The 20547-nt window shown below is 39.4% G+C and overlaps 1 protein-coding gene across 1 annotated transcript in view; it reads right to left on the bottom strand.

Moving 5' to 3' along the window:
- Nucleotides 1-383: 383 nt before the first annotated feature.
- Nucleotides 384-20547, bottom strand: part of FBXL5 (F-box and leucine rich repeat protein 5) — a 35751-nt gene continuing 15587 nt past the window's right edge. Inside the window, exons 4-11 of the mRNA XM_069856287.1 lie at nt 20083-20266; nt 17655-17837; nt 14692-14817; nt 13589-13737; nt 13308-13390; nt 11362-12084; nt 8557-8705; nt 384-1047 (exon numbers count right to left, since the gene is read on the bottom strand). Of these exons, the coding sequence (XP_069712388.1) occupies nt 971-1047; nt 8557-8705; nt 11362-12084; nt 13308-13390; nt 13589-13737; nt 14692-14817; nt 17655-17837; nt 20083-20266 (1674 nt within the window). The 3' untranslated portion in view covers nt 384-970. The remainder of the gene's footprint in view (nt 1048-8556; nt 8706-11361; nt 12085-13307; nt 13391-13588; nt 13738-14691; nt 14818-17654; nt 17838-20082; nt 20267-20547) is intronic.

The raw sequence follows: 20547 nt of genomic DNA, 5'->3' as shown, positions 1-20547 counted from the left end.
ACGCCACCGGTGCCCTGCTCACACATCACTCCTCTCTTCCTGGCACAGGTTTCACTCAGTCCAACAATGGATTCGCCACCTCCCAGCCAGGAGCTGGGAGGGGTCTCTCTAAAAATCAGTGCAGTGGGGAAAAGGCGGTGTTGTCTTTCACAGCTTTCATATTAATAGAGACTAACTTCTTGGAAGCTGGTTAAAAAATGCATCTTAATACAGTCCTGGGGAAAAACAAAACAAAAAACCCAACCAAATACCAACAAGCCCCCCACACACTGCAAGGTTCACAGCTCTGTAACCCCCAAACCACCACTCACCCAGTCTGCGCAGCCCACAGCCACCACACGCCTGCAGACTGCGCCTCAAAAGTACACAAACTGCTACATCAATTTCTTTATTGGTGGGAATGTTTTATTTGAGTATGTCACTCAAGCCCAAATACAAAACCAAATGCAAAAGGAAGGTGTGAACTTCCCTAATTTTGCAATATAAGGAACAACTTCAGGATGAGAAGAAAGGGGAAGAAACAAAGCTCCTAAAGATGTATAATTGTTACCCAAATGCAACCAAGACCTTTCCAATTCTCTGCAGAGCTTTATATTGTACTTATGGAATCAAAATTAAAAAAAAAAAAAAAAAGAACATTCACTTAACACAAAATAACCCGGTAAAGTATATTTAAGTGCTGAACTTGAAAGAAAGTGGCATTAAAAAAAGAATCTGAATGTTTTCCCATCTTCCCCAAATTAAGCAAAACAAAACCCAGCAACCTTCAAACCAAATGAGATTTTGTGAGATTGTTACAACACTGTACAGTACACTCAGAATTAAGATTTTGAAGTTGTGGGCAGGGTTGGGCTAGTAGAACAAATCTCACTCCAAGGATTGTTAACACAAGATGCGAACTGTAAGTAAAGTGCATGAAAGGAAGCCTGCTCAGCTAAATGAAGTAGACTGAAAGATCAGAAGTCAGCAATCATTCGCCAGAGCGGCAGCAGGCCCGAAAACCACACTGCAAGTTCTGGCATCCACTGGCGGTTTCAGCATGAGGACCTGCACAAAAACAGAACAAATGTGAAAAGAAGAAAAGGCTATTTATTTAGATTCAGAGTTCTTGTAACCTGGTAATTCAGAAAGTGTCTCTTTTTTTAAAACACTGAACTTAATTCAGCACTGAAGTCTGAAACTGCCAGTACTATCACAGAATAAAAACCTCAGCTGGAACGGTTATTTACTGAGATACTGTTGCTCTGATATTTTAGTCCCGTGAAGATAAAACATTCAACAGGCACAGATCTACAACGAGCAATGCTAAATGAACAAGTTCAGGCAAACTCTCAGAGCCAGCTTTTGGAATTGAGATACAGAAGTATATTCACAATGCATATTTTAACTCCCATATTTCAAATTCAGATGATGACTTCATGGCATTAAGCAAAGAAACCAGTCTCCAAAACCATTTCTACCATAATGGAAAAAAATTTTTTGTCTAGAAGGTTGGGGTTTTTTTGCCTCCATGAACACTCCATGGTTGGCAAGATCTCATGTACTCTGACTGGAAATTCAAAAACTAAAGAGAAAACCACCTTTAGTATCATTGCAGTTATCGGAAGCCATAAGGCTAAAAGCCAGCCATTCAAAAAGTAGGAGAACTTGCGAGCACAAACAGTATAAACCAACACTGTAATTCTACCCACCTCCACTTACCTTGGCTTACTGTTATCCCTTTAATTTGAAATGTTAAGGTGATCATGAGATAAGAAAACTATTACATTTATCAGTACAGGATTTTATTTCCTGCAGCCACTTGCCTGCTTCAGAGACACAAACATTTATATTGAGGTTGGCTGGACTCTGGCACCCAACATAAATTGGTAGTGGGTTGCTGAGTTAACCAAAACAAGCTGGTAAAAATCTAAACCGGAACATCCCAGATTTTCCCCACTTCGAGACAAATCAAAGATTATTTAAGGTGTTTTTTATACATTCACAAAGGACTAGCAAAATAATGTAATGAAGTAGGGCACCATGCTATGTTTGGCTTGTTTTCTCCCCTTGAACAGTAACTTCAAGTCATAATTCAATTAATTTCCAAGCACCTGGTATCTGGAAATCAGGTCTCTGCTTCATGCCACACACGTGTAAGCAATACTGTACAAGATAATTAAGTTAACATGCATGAGACTGAATAAAACAAACCTGAAGCTATAATGAAGGACACTAGTATGCAAAACAGTAAACTTTTCATTTATCAATAAATTTCCCTTTTCAAGTCTTTTTATTCACCTGAACTAAATTTTGATCCTGCAAGTCACTTACGAGCTAGAGTTTGAAAGCTTCTTCACAAGTCCTTTAAAAAGGAGACTCGATGCTTCTGAATAGCTGGTTTAGCAGAGCACGTTCTGTGCGGCAGCATTTTCCAAGTCGTAGCTGACCTTCCTCATCATTGCCACAGCTAAACAGCGCATCAGTAATTCTCAAGCAACTGTCAAAACTTCTAGTAAAATGCTTATTGATAGAATGTACAGAACCAAAACATCCCAAGGAAGGGAATAGTCAGTATATACTTCAGCATTGTTTTCCATCCTTTACTTGCTCATTTTAAGAATGGTCTTTCTCATGCTCGTAACTGGAACATAAAAACTACCCCCCTAGGTCTGACCAAGGCTCCACCTAACCCTACCTTCATCATTGGCAACAGCAAGTGTTCTCTAGGGAGAACATATAAGCCTATCGTGCATACCTTTTATAACCCCCTAGTATCCTTTAGCTACTGTAGCAGGGACTCTGAAGTCCATTCCTTTCAATATCTGTTTATGGTTCAGTTGTGCAAGCATTTGTTTAACCTCTTTTTAAACCTGCTGATACTACCTGCTTCCACAACTCCTCACAGGACCAAGTTCCCAAAGTTCACTACATTGTACATCTGCTTCAAATCAATTGCCTGCCCACTTCAACTCCTGCCACTGAGCTTTATTACTGCAGGATTTGGCAAGCTACTGCTGCACGTTGACCTCATCTACTGCCTTCCCAGTTGTGCAGTCATCCCCCTTCCTGCCTTCTCATTCTGATACTAAACTGTTCCAGACTTTTGAGCGTCTCCTTGCAAGACAGCTGCTCCGTTCCTTAACTCTCTAGTAGATCTCTTCTGTATCTTCTGTAACTCTGCTATATACACTCCTCAAAATGGGGAGACCAAAACCACATGCAGAACTCCAAACGAGTGCCCCACGGCTTCCAGGACCATGTAGCAACACCCTCTACCTCCTTCTCAACACCCTGATGTTGCATAACATCGGTGGCTGTTTTGGCTGCTGCTGCAAACAGGAAAGATCTCAGAATTAGCACCAAGAACCCTCTGAAATCATCGTGTCCACATTGCAACTGCCAGCTCTGAATTCAGTTTCATGCAATCACAGTTTATTCCCAACCACCCGGACATGTAACCATACATACAGCTACATTGAAGCTCATAAGAAGTCCTTCTGGAAATCTTCAGCACCAGTATCATTACTTGAGTCATCTCAGTACCACTCCAACTTGGAAATTACTGGGTGCACTTCTTACACCACCACAGCAGTGGAAATGCTGAATGAAGAGTGATCACAGCACAGAACTCAGGGGAAGGCGTGGAGAGAGATATGTCATCTCCCAGATTCCTGTCCATCCTGAACAGTGACAATCAAGCCCCGTCCTTTCTTCTCATCTTTTAATTAGCTTTCAGTTTTTAAAAGTCTTACAGCACCTTAAGTCTCAAAAACTTAGGAACTTCTAAGTAAACTGCAGCATCTGAGAAGTTTGAAGGTTCATCTCCTAATTTATTAGGCACTGAATTAAAGCACACCACAGTGAAAGTTTACCCTTCTTCCTGTGCTGCATTTCTTGTCTGATTTCTAACCCCTTAAACTCTGACTATCCTTTATAACCCGATAAAGAACTCTGACAAAACAGAATATACAGCATTCAAAAAATATCTCCCAAAATCTCCCACTCCGTGTTCTTTCTTAGCATATACAGGCAATTCCCATAACATAGAGGGTATTTTATGCTTTTATTACAACAAAGAGTTAAGTCATTAATGGTTGTTTTCACAGTAAGGCTACATGTTTATGACTCACTGCATTTGTGTTTTGACACAAATCGTCTCCTCCATCACAGGTCATTTATCTCCTCTATAAATGCCCTTGCCTTCCTTAGCTTGTTCTTTTTACATCTGATAAGGACAGCAAAATTGAAATGCCTTTCTTTTGATACCCACAGAGACTGTTTCCATAGCTTTATTTACTATAACTGGACTTCTGGCTATAACCTCTTTGACTTACCTCCCATTTCCTCACTCTTTGCTACTGACCTCATTTGGACTGGACTTTTGTTTTCAAACTACCTCTGTTGAAGTCTGAATGGCCTCTTTAATCTTGCCAAAAAACACTCCTTTGTTTCCTTTAGACTTTTATATTGCCAGTGAGCAAGTTGGTCATTTCCCATCTTAGACCTGGGCTGAATCACTTTCATGAGGGTCCCTCTCTTTCTACTCACTGTGAAGACTTGGGCAGTGAAGCAACTGAAATGTGGTTTGGGCTGGTTCTCTTGGGAAAGCAGAGTTAATCAGATTCTCACCTAACCTGCCTCAGTCTACGTTACTGGTTTAGTTACCTCTAAACCAGATTACTGCAATGCTCTTTACATGCATGCCTGATTACTCAGATGCTTCAGGTGACCCAGAACAGAGGTTGGTTTACAATGATGAACAGGTCTCAGTGCTCTCAAATGAAGTAAATATAAACATGTCTTGCAGTTTAAGAAAAGAGCATAGCTATTCAATTACTCCAACCTAGACCAAGATCATGGTGAAACAGCCACCCCAGCCAGGATAACCGGCTGCCACCACCACGTCCCTTTAGCCACTTGTCGCAGCTCTCACCTGTGGTGGCAGAAACAGTCATGTAGCCTACAGCAAGATGGATCCCTGACCCATCTAGGACGGGCAGGGGGTAATGCTTTCATCTACCCCAGTTCTTGATTGAGTTTACCAAGGAGCTAAACAAAGGCTAAGACTGGCCACCGGAAAGCAGTGAGAATGCACCGAGAGAAATACAAAGGAGAGAAGGGAACAGCTCTTTTTTACAGCTGCCAGCAGTGTGATGCTCCATCACCAATACTGCATACCATGTTTGCATTAGCAAAAGTAAAATATTACGAGGGTATTGCCAAAAAAATGACCAAATTAAGCATTAGGTTAAAAAACAAAGGCAATATTAAATTCAAATCTGAGCTTCACAAGTGCCACTCTCTTTTAGCCTTTGGTAAAGTTACACTTATAGAGCTTTGAGAGCACCTTGTTTGTCTGTACAACTTCAGAAAGAGACCAAACAATGCATTCCCATATAAACCTGTGCACAGGAGGCCATAAATCTTAACAGAAATTGCAAGGTCTTGGCTCCATTGCTGGATCAAACCATGACCAATGAATTCCTAAATGCCAGAAGAAAAGAGTGAATCATCCAAATCACCTTAACTGTACTTCATTAATGCCCTAGTCCTTTAATTAGAGCACTCGAGAATGACATTAAAAAAAAGCTCTAGAAACTGAATCAAACTTCAAAGCTACAAAGAGCTACTGCTGCAGAGATTACGGAACTCTATTTTTCTATTCCTGAAGATGACAGCACTCCAGACTTTAAAACTGAGAATATAGTAAAGAGACTGAATATAGCTGGAAAAAACAACCTATGGGGAAATACAAGCTTTTAAATGGCAAAAGGTAACTCAAACATTAAACTCTTTATACTGAGTTCAGTGTGCTTTACAATCAGTGGTTCAGACATTAAACCAAATCACGTTCATCTAGCTCCAAGTCTTCAGTGCTGAGCAAAACATAGGTGGAGATCCTAAACATCAGTATGCAAATGAAGAACTGAAGTCATACTGACAGTAAACAAACAGAAAACAAATCTAGAAGCGTGTGTAAATGCATGGTGTCTGCTCATAAAAACTGCATTGTATCACTGCTGTGCAACAGCACTCTGACTCAGACCCAACTACATCTGTCTAACCACAGCTGCTCTACCCTTTTAATTTTAGTTTATTGAGAAAGTAGAGCAGCTACGGTTAGACCAGCATGTGCAATGAAAATCTGAAAACTGCAAAAACTACCTGCCAAACAAGTCCAGCAAGCCCTCCACAAGGAAAATCCAATGAAGCTGTGTGTAAGGGCCTCCATTAAGCTCAGTGTTTATAGAAAACATCTGACAATCAGCTGTTGGTGAAAGTAAAGCCCTTATACGTTGACAGAAAACAGTGGCATCCTTATTATTCAAAATGGCCAAATTCCATGCTGTTGGCTCCACTTTTTGTTCTGCAAGACTGACAGGTTTTCAAACATGATCACAGAACACACCTCCTTACCCCAAAACAATCCCTGATAAGCTGGTGGGCAAAGCAGATGAAATTATTCTCTACATGCTTTCTGACTAGTAATCTTTGTGCAGCAGTTAGCAATACAATCCAGGTATGTGCAAACAAACAGCCTCATATATTAATTGCTTCAAGTGAAATGCTTTTTGCTTTCCCTACAGTTACTTTAGAAATACCAAAAGATGCAGAAATAGTTCAAGCTGTCACAGAAATCCTGCTGCCCACAGAGCAGAACAAGGCATTAGTTTCAAATTGAACAGCCCTATCAGAATGAAGTTGGAGTGAAAATATGAAGAACAGTACCCAGACAAAACCGCAGGGGACTGAGTTATAAAAGGTTATCTCACATTCCAGAATTTTGCTAGGACACCCTTCTAAGTTTTTATGAGCTTCGTTCTTAAAGAAAATAGCCACAAACTTTTGAGATGCTATTATTTTTCAACAGACATGAGAAGTCAGACCATTACAGCCTCACTCTCCTGTTGATTTCTCTCTACAGGAGTTCATCCAAAGGCATGCACGATGCTTTAGAAAACCAAGCAGAGCTTATAGGCTCCCAGCAGGCAGTGAAAGGAAGGAAATAAACAGGAAGAGGATCAGGACAACTTTACAGAATAATTCCAAGAAGTATTCTGTTTAAATATAAACAATTTCTTGAGAATATTACGGAACAGCCTAGCTTTAAAGTGGTGTACTCACACAAGAGATTCTGGCTTTGTAAACCAATAAAATATAGTGTATTTTAGGGACAAGGAGAAAGACAAAAATGTGCGAAGGCCAACCAGAACATCAAGTCTGATGTTACTGACAAGAGTGAAAGTAGAAGAAAAATAGCAAGGAATAGGATGTAAAAGGAAAAATAGCAGGGAATCAGATGTAAAAGGAAAAAAAGGCTTTCAACTGGTCTCTGAAGACTTATTCAAACTCAACACAATGCAGTACAGAGAAGCAGTGAAGGATTTAAAGAAATGGAATCTTGACATTTTCAGGATGAAAAGCTACAAGATTTTTTAAAGCTATAGTCTGGATGGAATGGAAGGAAATAACAAAACAGAGGTCTCAAAATAAAAAAAAACAGTGCCAAAAGTGTGCATAAAGTGGTACAAAAATTACTGAATACTTTCACTGCTACTATTAGTATCCAATCCAAGTGCATAATCTTACATCAATTTCAATGGATCAGACATCCAAATGCCAGTACAGATTTACTTGTAGTACCAGAGCTCTGGCACCCTGTACCCCTGCCATGGCTGCATCTCAGTAGAGATGCAAATTCCTGAGCTGAACACCATGAACTACCAGGAACCGTAATTTTGTTTTACACACAATTAGCTCTTATAGATATGTGAGCTCAGTTACTATTCTCCTTCTCCCTCTCTCTCCGTTGCACTTACCTGTTTTATATCCACACCTAGAATACAAGTCACACCATGATTGCCATCTCTAGTGCTATGAATTCTTACTGGTCCTAACATAATAGGCTGAATTCCAGTGAGGTAAACACTGAAAAGACTTGCACCATAAACATATTTTTTGCATTTATCTGAATCTTTCCCACCTTAGACCCATCCTTAAGCTCCTGACTCAAGCAAAACCAGATAACTACATTACACTTTCCATAAGGATATGTGATGGTAGGATCGACAATATTCTATACCGGAACTACTATACGGGAGGTTTGCATGGCAAAAGTACATGTCATTCCTTTCCTAAAAAAAAAAATCACTGCTTCAGTACCAAACTAATGAAGCCTCTGTCTGAAGTCACAACCATAAAGAAAATATACAGCTACAGGGATTACAGTGAAGACATGTAGAGAGCAAGTGCATATTAGCTACGTTTCTAGTCCCTATTATTTATGCTAAACTAAATTAAGAGATACATGGACTAAAAATGCTTTCTGAGCTAATACAGAGCTGTACTAGTGTGAAGTACAAAAAAAAAATAAACCAAAACAGAACAACAAATAAGGAAAAAAAACCTGACATTAGCTGTTGACATTTCATAATTCATCTGTGAAACTCCATGCTACACTGACAAGAAGGAAAAAAAGAACTGGGGTGGTTCTTTTTGTTTTGTTTTAGAAAGTGTACTTAAACCAAATATCACTCCTCAGAAAAGCACCACATCTTCATAAAAAGACATTACCGTTAATGTTGTCACAGTAGTAAAAGTGTTCATCGTTTAGAGAAGGGCAAGCAGAAACTAAATCCTGCAGGCCTGCCCCCGTTACAGTGAGACAACCCGAGAGGTTAAGGTGTTCCAAATGCGGCAGTCCTCCTCCCAGAGTCAATGCCCTGTTAACAGACACGAGAGAGCCATTAAGATCCTGCACAGAGCAAGACCAACAAGTTCTCCATTACATCACCAAGCCACTTAATTGCGTGCTGTAACAAAACCCACACATGTCTAAGAAAGCATGGAGATTTAAACCTTGCAGTTTCATCATCCCTGAAGTTGCATAACAGACCTGAAAAATGAATCTATTTCTACCAAAACTAACAACTCCTTCTGACAGACTTAAGTGGTAAATCACTTTGTTTATGAATGGCTCCAGAGATGATCAAGTATTTGACAGAACTATCAAGACGTTCGTGTCCGCAACACCAGTGATTTTGACAATTTTTCCAAGGGGACGCATATTCCTCAACTCGCACTTGAAAACATGACACTCCCAAGTTCAGTGGATTACACTTCCAAGAGTTTGAGTGTCTTATTTTTCTGGTTAAAATTATTTCGGAATCCAAATTTGTATTTTCCTAGGGCTGACAGCGGAGCCTCTCTGCCAACGTACTACCTTATTATTCAAGTGGAATTCTTTGCTTTTGAGTGCAATAGTTTGGCTGCTGATGCAACAGCCTCATGGATGTATCACACCTGAGCAAGCACTCCTTGCTAGGTTGCCTGCTTCTCTGTGAGCTCACAGGACAGCCAGCCCACATTCAGTCACAAACACACTCACCAACCTGAAAAGAACACCAGGTGTGAATCACTAAGTTGCAGGATAAAGCCAGAACATAAAACTGAAAATGCATTCAGAGCATCACTGTAAAACTTTCTCCTGTCAGCAGGCAGAAGTAGAACTGCTCACCACAAAACCGTCTATCAGTTTAGAACACACCTATGAAACCAATTCCAAGTGTTTCTATTAGGTTTCACTCTCTCTTCTTGGGGACTCAAACTATTCTGGTGAGTGCAAGTAGCACTTGCTGCAGCACACTCCCAGCTCTTAAGTATCATCTTTTATCCAAAAAGCACCAATGGGAAACTGGCACCACAGCTAAATCCTTCCCATGACTCAATGACCAAATCTCCCTTTGGTCCTAGATTACTAAGCCATGAAAAACCAGATCAGTAGCATGCAAACTACAGAGAGCACGACCTCAGCAGCACCAATCCACTCAAACCTTGAACAGCAACAACCTCAAACACAACGCTGCTATCTGAAGCTTACTGAGCAAAACTAACACTGGTGACTCTAAGTGTGAGAACCATCACCCTGGGAGACACTGCAACAGCCGGTACTTCTAAATATCAAATGGGGATGAACTCTCCCAAGAGACAGATAAATCAATGCCGGCAGCACCTCACACTATTTCTCAGCTGACTACAGCACACAGTACAGCTAGACATGAAGTCTTCTCACTCCAACCAGCTTTAATTAGCCCAAAGTGTTGCAGCATACCTGAGCAGCAAGTACTTCAGCATCATCCCATTTTCATTATGACGAAATAACCATTTTTTTCTGATGATACAAAATAAGCCACCTCAACATTCAAAGTCAACTCCAACTGTTTTTTCTCCTTTGTCATATGAAGTCATATTTAACATGTTCTGCGTCTACAAAATTATCATAGAATCACAGAATTGTTTAGGTTGGAAAAGTCCTTTAAGATCATTGAGTCCAACCATAAACCTAACACTGCCAAGTCCATCATTAAACCATATCCCTAAGCACCACGTCTACATACCTTCTGAATGCCTCCAGGGATGGGGACTCTTACCACTTCCCCAGGCAGCCTGTTCCAGAGCCTGACAACCCTTTCAGTGACAAAATTTTTCCCAATATCCAATCTAAACCTCCTCTCACACAACCTGAAGCCTTTTTCTCTCATCCCATCGCTTGTTAATCAGGAAAAGAGACTACTATCCTCCTCAAAACAGCCTCCTTTCAGGTAAATAAAAAGAGTGATACGGTCTCCCCTAAGTCACATTGCCCTCTCTGGACACACTCCAGCACCTCCATGTCTGTCTTATACTAAGGCGCCCAAAAACTGAACACAGTATTCACGGTGCAGCCTCACAAGCACTGAGCACAGGGGGACAATCACTTCCTTACTCCTGCTGGCCACACTATTTCTCATATAAGCCATGATGCTGTGTTGACCAGCACTCTCAGGTATTTTTACACTGTGAAGCTTTCCAGCCACTCTTCCCCAAGCCTGCAGTGTTGTGTGGGGTTGTTGGGACCCAGGCTGAGGACTCAGCACTCGGCCTTGTTGAACCTCACAGAACTGGCATCAGCCCACTGACTCAGCCTCGTCATTCAGACAGGTTAAATGAGATTCAATGTTACTCCAGTTTTATAAAGTCTAAAGCATACTGACAGGCATAAATGAATAAAGCAGTGAATCAACACAGTCTCTTAACAAGAAATCACTGAAGATCAACTCCAAAAGCATTAATGCTGCCTAGCATGAATTCACAAAACCACTTTACTTCAGAGGATACATCCAAGATATTTTTTTTTTAAATCCCGAAAGGCAAAGCCAGAGAGAGTTTTTAAATCTGGTACTATAAATATTTTAAAAAAGCAAAGACCACTCAAAACTTACTAGAGGTTCTTCAATAAAAATGTTTCTACTGGAACTAGGCAGATTCCCCCCAGAGTGACCCAACAAATAAAACCACAAAAACAAGCTGCAGCAAAATAGATCAAAAAAGTCTCCTCACCTGAGAGCACGGTCTGTGATCTGGTAACACCCAGACAGACTGAGAAACTGAAGAACTCGTGCAGTCTCTTCATCTGTTTTGTCACTCCCAGAGTACGCAGAGTCTTTTTTCTCTGACTGCTTAGTCCTTGTCGGTTTTGTACACAGTGCAGAGGACTCTGGAAGTGCTCGAATAGTTCTTAGTGCTGTTCCAGCACAACAAAATGAGTGACCGCAGTAAATCAAGTCTGTAGAAGCACAGTGCTGCTGCCACCCTCTAGTCCTTAATCCATAAATGTCTCTACTGTAGCAAGATGCAGAACAACTAATATGGGATGGTGGTTCCATAAGACAAAATCCTTCAACATTTCTGTGTCTCCACTCTGCAGCATCTTCAATATCAGCTAAATCGTCTGCATCTAGCATCCACACATAAGCAGAATTAAAGTTTTCTGAGCCATCAGGTTTAGTCCAATGCTGCTCACCATCTCCTCCCTCAATGAGGTTTTCATTATTGATTTCATGCAGACAACTGTTGTTCTTGTTGGACTGCAGAGTTATCTCACTGTTTCTCCACGAAGTCTTACCATTCCTGTTTCTGCAGCTTTTTAGAATACCTCTGGTATGGTGAGTCGATATGATACCCAGTGCTCTGGAAACCCTCTCTATAGCCACATCTGTGATTTTTTCACATCCAGACAGATCAAGGTGGCGTAGATTTTGACAACAACCAAGTGAAGCCCAACTGAAATCAAGGAAAAAAATGGTTTGGTTCGTTTGTTTTAGTTTGCTAAGGTTTGTTCAGAAACAGATTTTAAGGCTAAATATACAAAAGAATATTTCATAATCAAAATACTAATTCACAGAATAAAGAACCTAACCTAGACAGGTTAGATTTGCTACTCCAAGTGCTGCATATATGCTTAGAAAAATGATGTCTAAAGAAATGTGAAATGAATGATGAATCAGTAACAACCTGTACACGCAACCACCTGCTGTGTATAATGCAGTTACCAGGAGGTAAGTATGCAAGTTCACTTTCTTCAGCTTTGAGAAGTTAAATTAGTGACCTAGCAAATTTCACACACTCCCCCCCCCAAAAATACATCTGTGATGTAATACACAGTTCCAAGTATTTCAATAGCTGTAACTTCTAGTGCTTGAGTTTCTCAAGACTGGCTATTTATACATATTGAAGTACCAGTGTACTTAGATCATATTATCCATCTCTCATTTCCCATTTCTTTCAGAAAACCGGGGTGTTGGCAAGTAACGTGTTTCACTAGAGACTGGCAAAAGCTCACAGAGATTGATTCCTGAATCAGAGAAATCAGAGAAAACTTCCTGCACAAACTGCAGTGTTGTTATCAGCATCCACACCGGTGAAATGTTCTGTGACAGCACTACACGATTAAAGTGTTTAACACTAAATTAGCCACTGATTTTCAGTACCATCCTAAGACCCATTGGTACAGGCTCTGCATCCACGCACCACCTCAATGAAATTTCTGCAGACTTCAGTAAAACTTCAGAATCCACAGTGACTACACTTAAGCCTTAGAGGTTTGCCCACCATTTGATCAGTGTCTTAAATAGCACTATTCCAAGCACTACCAGCTATATCACACCAAGAACTACCATAACTGAGTGCCTCTGCAAAAATGATGGACAATTTCAAGTTGTTAACGCTAGAACAAACCACAACTATTTTTATGGATAACAGCACATTGATAGGTAATACGTACCTAATAGTGAAGACAGAGCATTTTAAGTAATCAGTACGAAGTTACATGCTTTATTTGCTATTTCACCAACTTGTTATGCTGGTTTAGTTCTTAGTAATGTGTGAATCCTCAATGCAATTTCTCTGTTTCTCTCTCTACTGGCAATGGACTAAGATATGTTTGAATTTTTTTTTCCCCTCAAAAAGCTAGATTATTTTTTTCCTAAAGGAAACAACTATCTAACCTTTCAAATGCAGAGTCTGAAATATCAGTTTGAGTGAGATCCAAATATTCCAAGTTGGGGCAAAGCTCCAAGATCTGTCTAACCTGGAAAAAGGAAAGGAAAATAATCAGTAAAGACAAGCCAATAGGGCTGCACACACTGTCAAGAGACAACATATGAATCAACGTTCTCTTGAATAGTAACCCATTTTTTCTAGCCAAATGTTTTAAACCCAGGCACATGAGTAATTAATTAGAGGCTATATAGCCACAATTATTAAATGCCCGCTTCAAATTACATACCATCTTGCTAGACACTGCAGAACTGTAGGCCAATACAAACGTCTTCACTGAGGAGCCAACATGTGGAAGGACATTATGAATCAAGCCATAAAGTAAACGTTTTTCCATTTGTGCTATATTAATGGCAAGTGAATCTTCAGCTGCCTCTTCTGCAAAAGAAAACCAAAGAGAAAGACTTAAGATGTTCTTTGAGTCATTTGGAATTCATTTTGTTGTCTTACACCAAACAAGTTAACGGGAAAATAAAGAAAGCTTAAGAACGCCTAAGTTTCCATGAGTACCTTACATAAAATTTTTGTGAATTCTAGCTCAACATACTACTTAAGACTCACCTTTAAAAACTCTCTGCTTGCCTTTCTGACAGTCCTAAACAGTTCAACTCAAAGGGGAAATAAAAGCAGTAAGAGTCTTAACAGCAAGTTATCATTAGAGGACTTTGGAAACTATTTACTACAGATTGTTTTATTTACTGCTCAGGGCTGTCCAAGCCAGCTATTTCCACTGACTTGCCTTATAGATTGAAATGCTACCTCACAGGACATTTCATATCCTGTGATATAACAGAATAATTTTAAATTAAGCCTAGAATGAATTGGAATGCAAGATGATCCATCCAAACTTCCTGAGAGATGAAGACTAACTTTTTCCTCCTTCCTAACTGCAGACACATCCCCATAACCTTTACCTCCTCACATTCACATTTGCTCTCTCCTAGATGTCTTAATTCCACTAATTAAAACCAGCTGCCTGCTTCTCCTCCTCCCTCCTCTCCATTGCCCTTTTCTTCCTTCCCCACCCAGCTGGCAGTCAAGATGAGATGAAGATGTGGACAAAAGAGTACCCCTTTCAGGAACCTTAAGTGGTTGCTAGACAAAACTTCAAGTTTGCTTTTACTGTGTTAAGTCTACTTGGCTTGGTAAGCATTTCATCAAGACAGAATGTAAATATTAATGCATTTTTCATTATTTTAATGCACTGGTATCGACTATGATAAAATCTGTATTTTAAAGTCATTTTACAGAAAAGTCTATTTTATACATTTCTTGCCTATAAGTATGCCATCATCAGGAAAAAAAAAGTTACCGAGGTTGGAATTTACCTACCAGATTCATCTATGTCAGCATCTTCATCCCATTCCTGGAAAGCACGACTTTCATCTTTTCTATTTTTCACCCATTCCTCATCAGGTTCCGTCTCCAGATCTGCCGCAGGACCACTATACCAATCACCTATTGCACAAAAACACACACAAAGAAAAGAAGGAAAGGACCAAAAAAAGAGTTAAGACAAACTTCTCAATGCTGCAGCAAACAGCAATGATAACTTCTCAGTATATTGTAACCTGACCTAAAGATATAAATTAATTTTGCATTCCTCTCAAGTAAGGCTGGACTGGACTTTGACATAATTCTTGTTTGATCTATATATTATAGCTTCAAAAGATTCTTGGAATAATTTCAATACCTTTACAGAACATGCAGCCTATTATGTTATTCCAAGACATTCTCATTGTCCTTATTTCAGAAGAGCAACAAAGCTGGTGAGGGGGCTGGAGAGCAGGTCTTATGAGGAGCAGCTGAGAGAGCTGGGGGTGTTTAGCCTGGAGAAGAGGAGGCTGAGGGGAGACCTCATTGCTCTCTACAACTACCTGAAAGGAGGTTGTAGAGAGGAGGGTGCTGGCCTCTTCTCCCAAGTGGCAGGGGACAGGACAAGAGGGAATGGCCTCAAGCTCCGCCAGGGGAGGTTTAGGCTGGACATTAGGAAAAAATTCTTCACAGAAAGGGTCATCGGGGACTGGAACAGGCTGCCCAGGGAGGTGGTTGAGTCACCTTCCCTGGAGGTGTTTAAGGCACGGGTGGACGAGGTGCTAAGGGGAATGGTTTAGTGTTTGATAGGAACAGTTGGACTTGATGATCCGGTGGGTCTCTTCCAACCTGGTTATTCTATGATTCTATTTTTTTATTTTTGCAGTCGTGAAAGAACTAACACAAAACTATTATAGAATATATTGACTGTGTAGGTGCTGAAGTTCTTTCTGGTAGATAAATTAACCATCAACTTTCAGCATAACCCTTGGTTCAAGGCATTTCTGTTTTACTCTGGAATCTCACAAACTTATAGTCAACTAGGAGGCATTTTATTAGCCTATTTTTAGCCACTGCACATAACTCCAGAATCAAGAAACCCAGTTTCCATAAGTAACCAACTTATAACAGCTATACAATACTTGATTATAACATACAAATGACTCACATCAATAGACAGTTTTTTGGAACGTCTGGATGGATGTGAATATCAGCCACAGCTCCACTGGGTTTTAACTAGTAAGGCACTCATTCTCCCCATAGGTTACTGCAGAGGCATAACTTAATTCTAGTTTGGGCACATGGTAGTGCTGCGCTCAGTATAAGCAGGTCTGTTGATTTCCTCAGCACTGACATGCTTAAAACAGAAACACCTGACTCCACTATCTCACTAGCAGGAGTTCCTACTAATCCCAAAGCAATCCCAACTTTTGCTGAGTGGTATCTAAAGCAACAAGGTACCTTATATGACCAACTGAAAATGAAATCTTAATTGAATCAATGCTAAGCACAAGTTTTTGGTATTATTTCTCATCTTCTTTAACCCATCTTTATAATGCGTTAAAAGCCTCAGAAGCCTTTTCATTACTATGAGAAAAAAAAAACATTAAAAGTTTAAATTAAGCGTGTAGGTCTTAAGTTCTTTTTCTACCCTCCGGCAATGAATCCCACTGGAGAAGCAGCCACCCACTTCTGCACAAACTGTAGTAGTATAGACAGTACATCAAGAGCCTCGCTTCCTGTTGTGTCAAAAACACATTTAAGAGTAAGTCGCTTTAAGCAGATGCCAAATATCTTTTTTTGCTTAGCACTAAAATTTTTTCATGGAAATTTAACAATTTGAACTCTGAAACCTCTCCCCTCCACTTACTCTTCTGCAGCTCAGTGACCAATCTATTATTTTCAATAATATTTATCCAACCAAAAAAATTAATTCAGACCCAAAAGTCATTTAACTCCTTCCTTCCCAGTATAGATTTTAGAAGCAAAGGTCCATCCAGAAAGAAGCTTTTAGCTTTTGTATCTCAAATTTTAATCTATATATCATTAGCTTTCTCTCTTAAAATCTTTAAGGTATGTAAAATGTAGCTTATTAAACAGCACAGACTGTCTCCTTTTTACTCAGCTACACTGACACAGCAGCAGTTGTGAAGCCTGCAGTGCTGCACTCCAGTGTTTAATACATAAATATGGACAAATACAAACAGAAATATTTAAAGCTATAAATATACTCCGATGACTTGTAACTTGCCTCACTGGAATACAGCGTATTTTGTCTATTTGAACAGGAACTTGTACAAAGGTTACACTTCTCATTACGAAATTTTAATTAACAGGAGAATCTGAAGAATAGAAGTTACAGAAAACCGCTTAGACCTTACTGCAGTAGAAGTTATTGAGGCAATATATCTGAAGCATCAGTATTAAAACTAACATTCATACAGTTTTCTTTGAAGTTTGACTATAAAATTAAGAACAGATTGTGAGGAAATGTTAGAACTACATTTGTTTTTAATTTCCTTTCTGCAGTTATGTTTTTTATTTCTAGATAGTAACCCAAACAAAACAAAAATTTACTGATATAGGTGTAATAGCAGCATTTATAAGTTATAATTAAAAAGTTATAATTAAAAATTCCTTAAATTAAGTCATCATTAAATGTATTAGTGAATATACTTGTTAGCATTCATACAAGCAAACAAACATCAGTAAAAGTAATCAACAGTTTGTATACAAGAGCTACTTGTGAGCGACAACCAAGGCAACTTTTAGTTTCTTAATTCTACAAGACAAAAGGACACTTTGGGGAATCTTAACTAAGTTTCGGGGCACTGTCCTTACCAGAAGGGTATACATCCTTCCATCATGCTCAGCTGTCAGGTTCACTGTACCTGACAGCCTACACTATAACATTCTCTTTCACACACTCAGAAATTCTGATAATTAACATGCTTTCAAAGGGAGAATTAAATTTAACTCACCTCTGGCCCAGCGAACAGGGTAAAGATGTTTCCAGAGAGATCCAGTTTTAGCCAACTGTGACCATTCAGTGCTTACTTGACTACACTGACATAACTCTTGGGGGGTAAGGTAACTGAAAATGGTCAGCATCACTTCAGGAGGAAGATTAGTAATACCTGTGTTGTGCCCTGTTAATTCAGCTTCTGAAATACAGAAAGTGTGGGTTACGTGAAGCACAGCATCAGAGCTTTAAACAGCAGCAGTAGAACTCACATTTAGACCAAGGCAACGCAAAAGCAGTATCTGAAAAAAATCCTAAACTATTGTTTGTCAAAACAATTGAAAAAATAGGTAACACTTTGGCTTCAAAAAGCTTTCACTGTAACAACACCTTAACAAACTATCAGCCCAGTCTTCTCTTTGCCATTTTCTCAACTGGTTAGTTTTTTTTTCCAACCTTGACTCCCCAAAGGTCCAAAAAAGTAAACTGCTGCAACTCAGACACAACAAGATGAAAGCAGTATCCACTATAAATTAAATGAAAGAAGAAAATGCCTTCTGTCACAGACGATATATATACCTGCACTGCCAAATTCCCAGGAAACAGTACCAGCAGAATCCAGCAGCTGGGATCACTCTCACTGAACATACTCAACCTCTTGACTGGGCACAGCAAGAAGTTCAGACTTAACTCTTAGCAGTTGGCTCATATTTCATTTCTGGCTTTAACCGCTAACACAGACAATTAAATTTAACTTCTGAATTGTGAGAAGCTTTTCAGGTTGAGAAGTAATACTAAAAGTTTGGTTACAGACTGAAATTTGACCGCTGTAATTAATACTTCAGTGGACAACAGCAGGAACCATCTCCCAACAGCTCTCTCTCTATCACCACAGTACAGACAGCTGCCAACTATGTAGAACGATAAAATCAGTGCTTTGGTTAGCTGGAGGTTTTGCTGTTTAAAGAGAAATTTTAATGCTTTAAGAAAATAAGTTTTTCTAAACAAGTTTTCAGGAGTACTTGGAAATAGCAGGTTTTGTGAATTAGTTGGGACTTAGTCTAAATCTTAGGACACGAAGTACATAAGACTTTTCAGTGAGACAAGGATCAGGTTTCTCTTTGCAAAGAAGCTTCAAAACTGAGTGTAATTTAAACTTCACCCTCTGATAATCTATTGTTACTTCAAAAACAATCTAATTAAATATAGTTTCACTTGATGAATCAATACACACCTGGCAAGTTGCTGCACGTAAACTACAGAGATTTTCACACTAAAATGCAGTTAAAACTGCCCAGGACTGCAAGCTGTGTGTTCTTCCATTTTGAAAAAACAGATACAGGACACATACTTCCTCTCCCTAAGTCTAGAAAACACTGACTGCAGAATTCCTACTGTCCTAAAACTCCTATTCCACCTAGAGGTAACAGCAAGTAACGACTTGGGGCTACTTCTGTCACACTCATCTGTTCAGACTCGACAGTATTTCACACCATGGATCATTATCTTTTCTGAAGGCTTCACCTGAAGGGTAGAAAATGATCAGTTCAGAAGTTCAGAGAAGTCAAGTTTCATCATTAAAAAAAAAAATCTGATAATAAAGTAGTTTTCCAACTTTTTCTAATGAGAGCACCACATCCTATCAACACCACATAGTCAGTCCATGAGAGCTTGCTCTACTTATCAGTCTTACAGCCTAGTATTACACTTTTGGTACATTAATTCCGCTTCTTTGGGTCATCAATTCTTCTTTGTTAGTTAAGAGTGAAAACTGTAAACATAGACAACTTAGGCTGCTTGAGCAGTCACAAAACATGCCCGAAGTGCACTTTATTAGTAACCCATTTATTCTAAGGTTCATAAGGAAAGGTAGTTACAGATGAATGCAAATTAAATATGCACTTTGAGAACACACATTTCATTCCCTTGCGTTACTCCACACACAGTTTCTTCCTTTCTGATTTGTGAGAGGCTCAGGGAAGTTAGGTTATAGAGCTGGGAAATGTGATTTGCTTTTCATTTGAAATACTGCCGGTTGGCTAACTATCCTGTGTTATTGAACCATCAGAAGAAAAGCTTACAAAGCGGTCCTGAAACCCAAGAATTAAATGCAGGGTCTGCAAATAGAAAATATAATTTCAATGGAAGCATAAATTAGAACTTAATTACTATTTTTGCCTGCTTATTATATTAAATAAAACAACAGGAGGGAAGGTAGAGGAACAAGGTTGAGAACAGATAAGCTGGGAAATATTATCTACATTACAACCAGCCAAGAAGACTCTATCAAACAGTGAAGTTCCTCAAGTTTGAAAAGTAGTTTGAAGAAATTCCCATTTTATATAAACTACTGTTTCTGCCAGTTTGTAACTTTAGGTATGTCACGGGTGTAGCTTTTTAGATAAAAAAAAATGCAGCTTGAGAAAAATTTTAATTATATTCTTCACCTTGATCTGCCTTCTCATCCACAGAATATTTAAAGACCTTCTGAAGCTCTTCTGCTTGATTCCACTTACTAAGACCTCTGAATTCTGCAGCCTCCTTCTGTGAGCAGTGCTGTGCAATTACTTTCTTCTTAATATCTTTCAATTCTTCATAAGTAAAGTATTCCATCAACATTGGCTGGAAAACCTAAAGCAAAGGAAAACGGGAGGGAAAAAAAAGAAAGCTGGTGCTGACGGAGATAGTAAAAAATAATACACAGACCTACCCACACAGAATTTCCAATTTCCTGTTTCAAACTCTCTCCAAGTAAAACATGTCATACATTAAGTGAAACTAAGGACAGGACCATGGGAGTTCTGAGTTCCAGCCCACTGCTTGCCAACCGATCACTGCGTAGTCTCAGGCGATCTGTTTTACCGTTTTCCCCAACAGAAAAGGGAAGTGATTAAAGCTGCTTATACTACATA

This window comes from Phaenicophaeus curvirostris, chromosome 4, assembly GCF_032191515.1.
Source record: "Phaenicophaeus curvirostris isolate KB17595 chromosome 4, BPBGC_Pcur_1.0, whole genome shotgun sequence".
Lineage (NCBI taxonomy): Eukaryota > Metazoa > Chordata > Aves > Cuculiformes > Cuculidae > Phaenicophaeus > Phaenicophaeus curvirostris.
The sequence above is the reverse complement of the archived record's forward strand: the minus strand, read 5'-3'. Positions and strand labels throughout refer to the sequence as shown.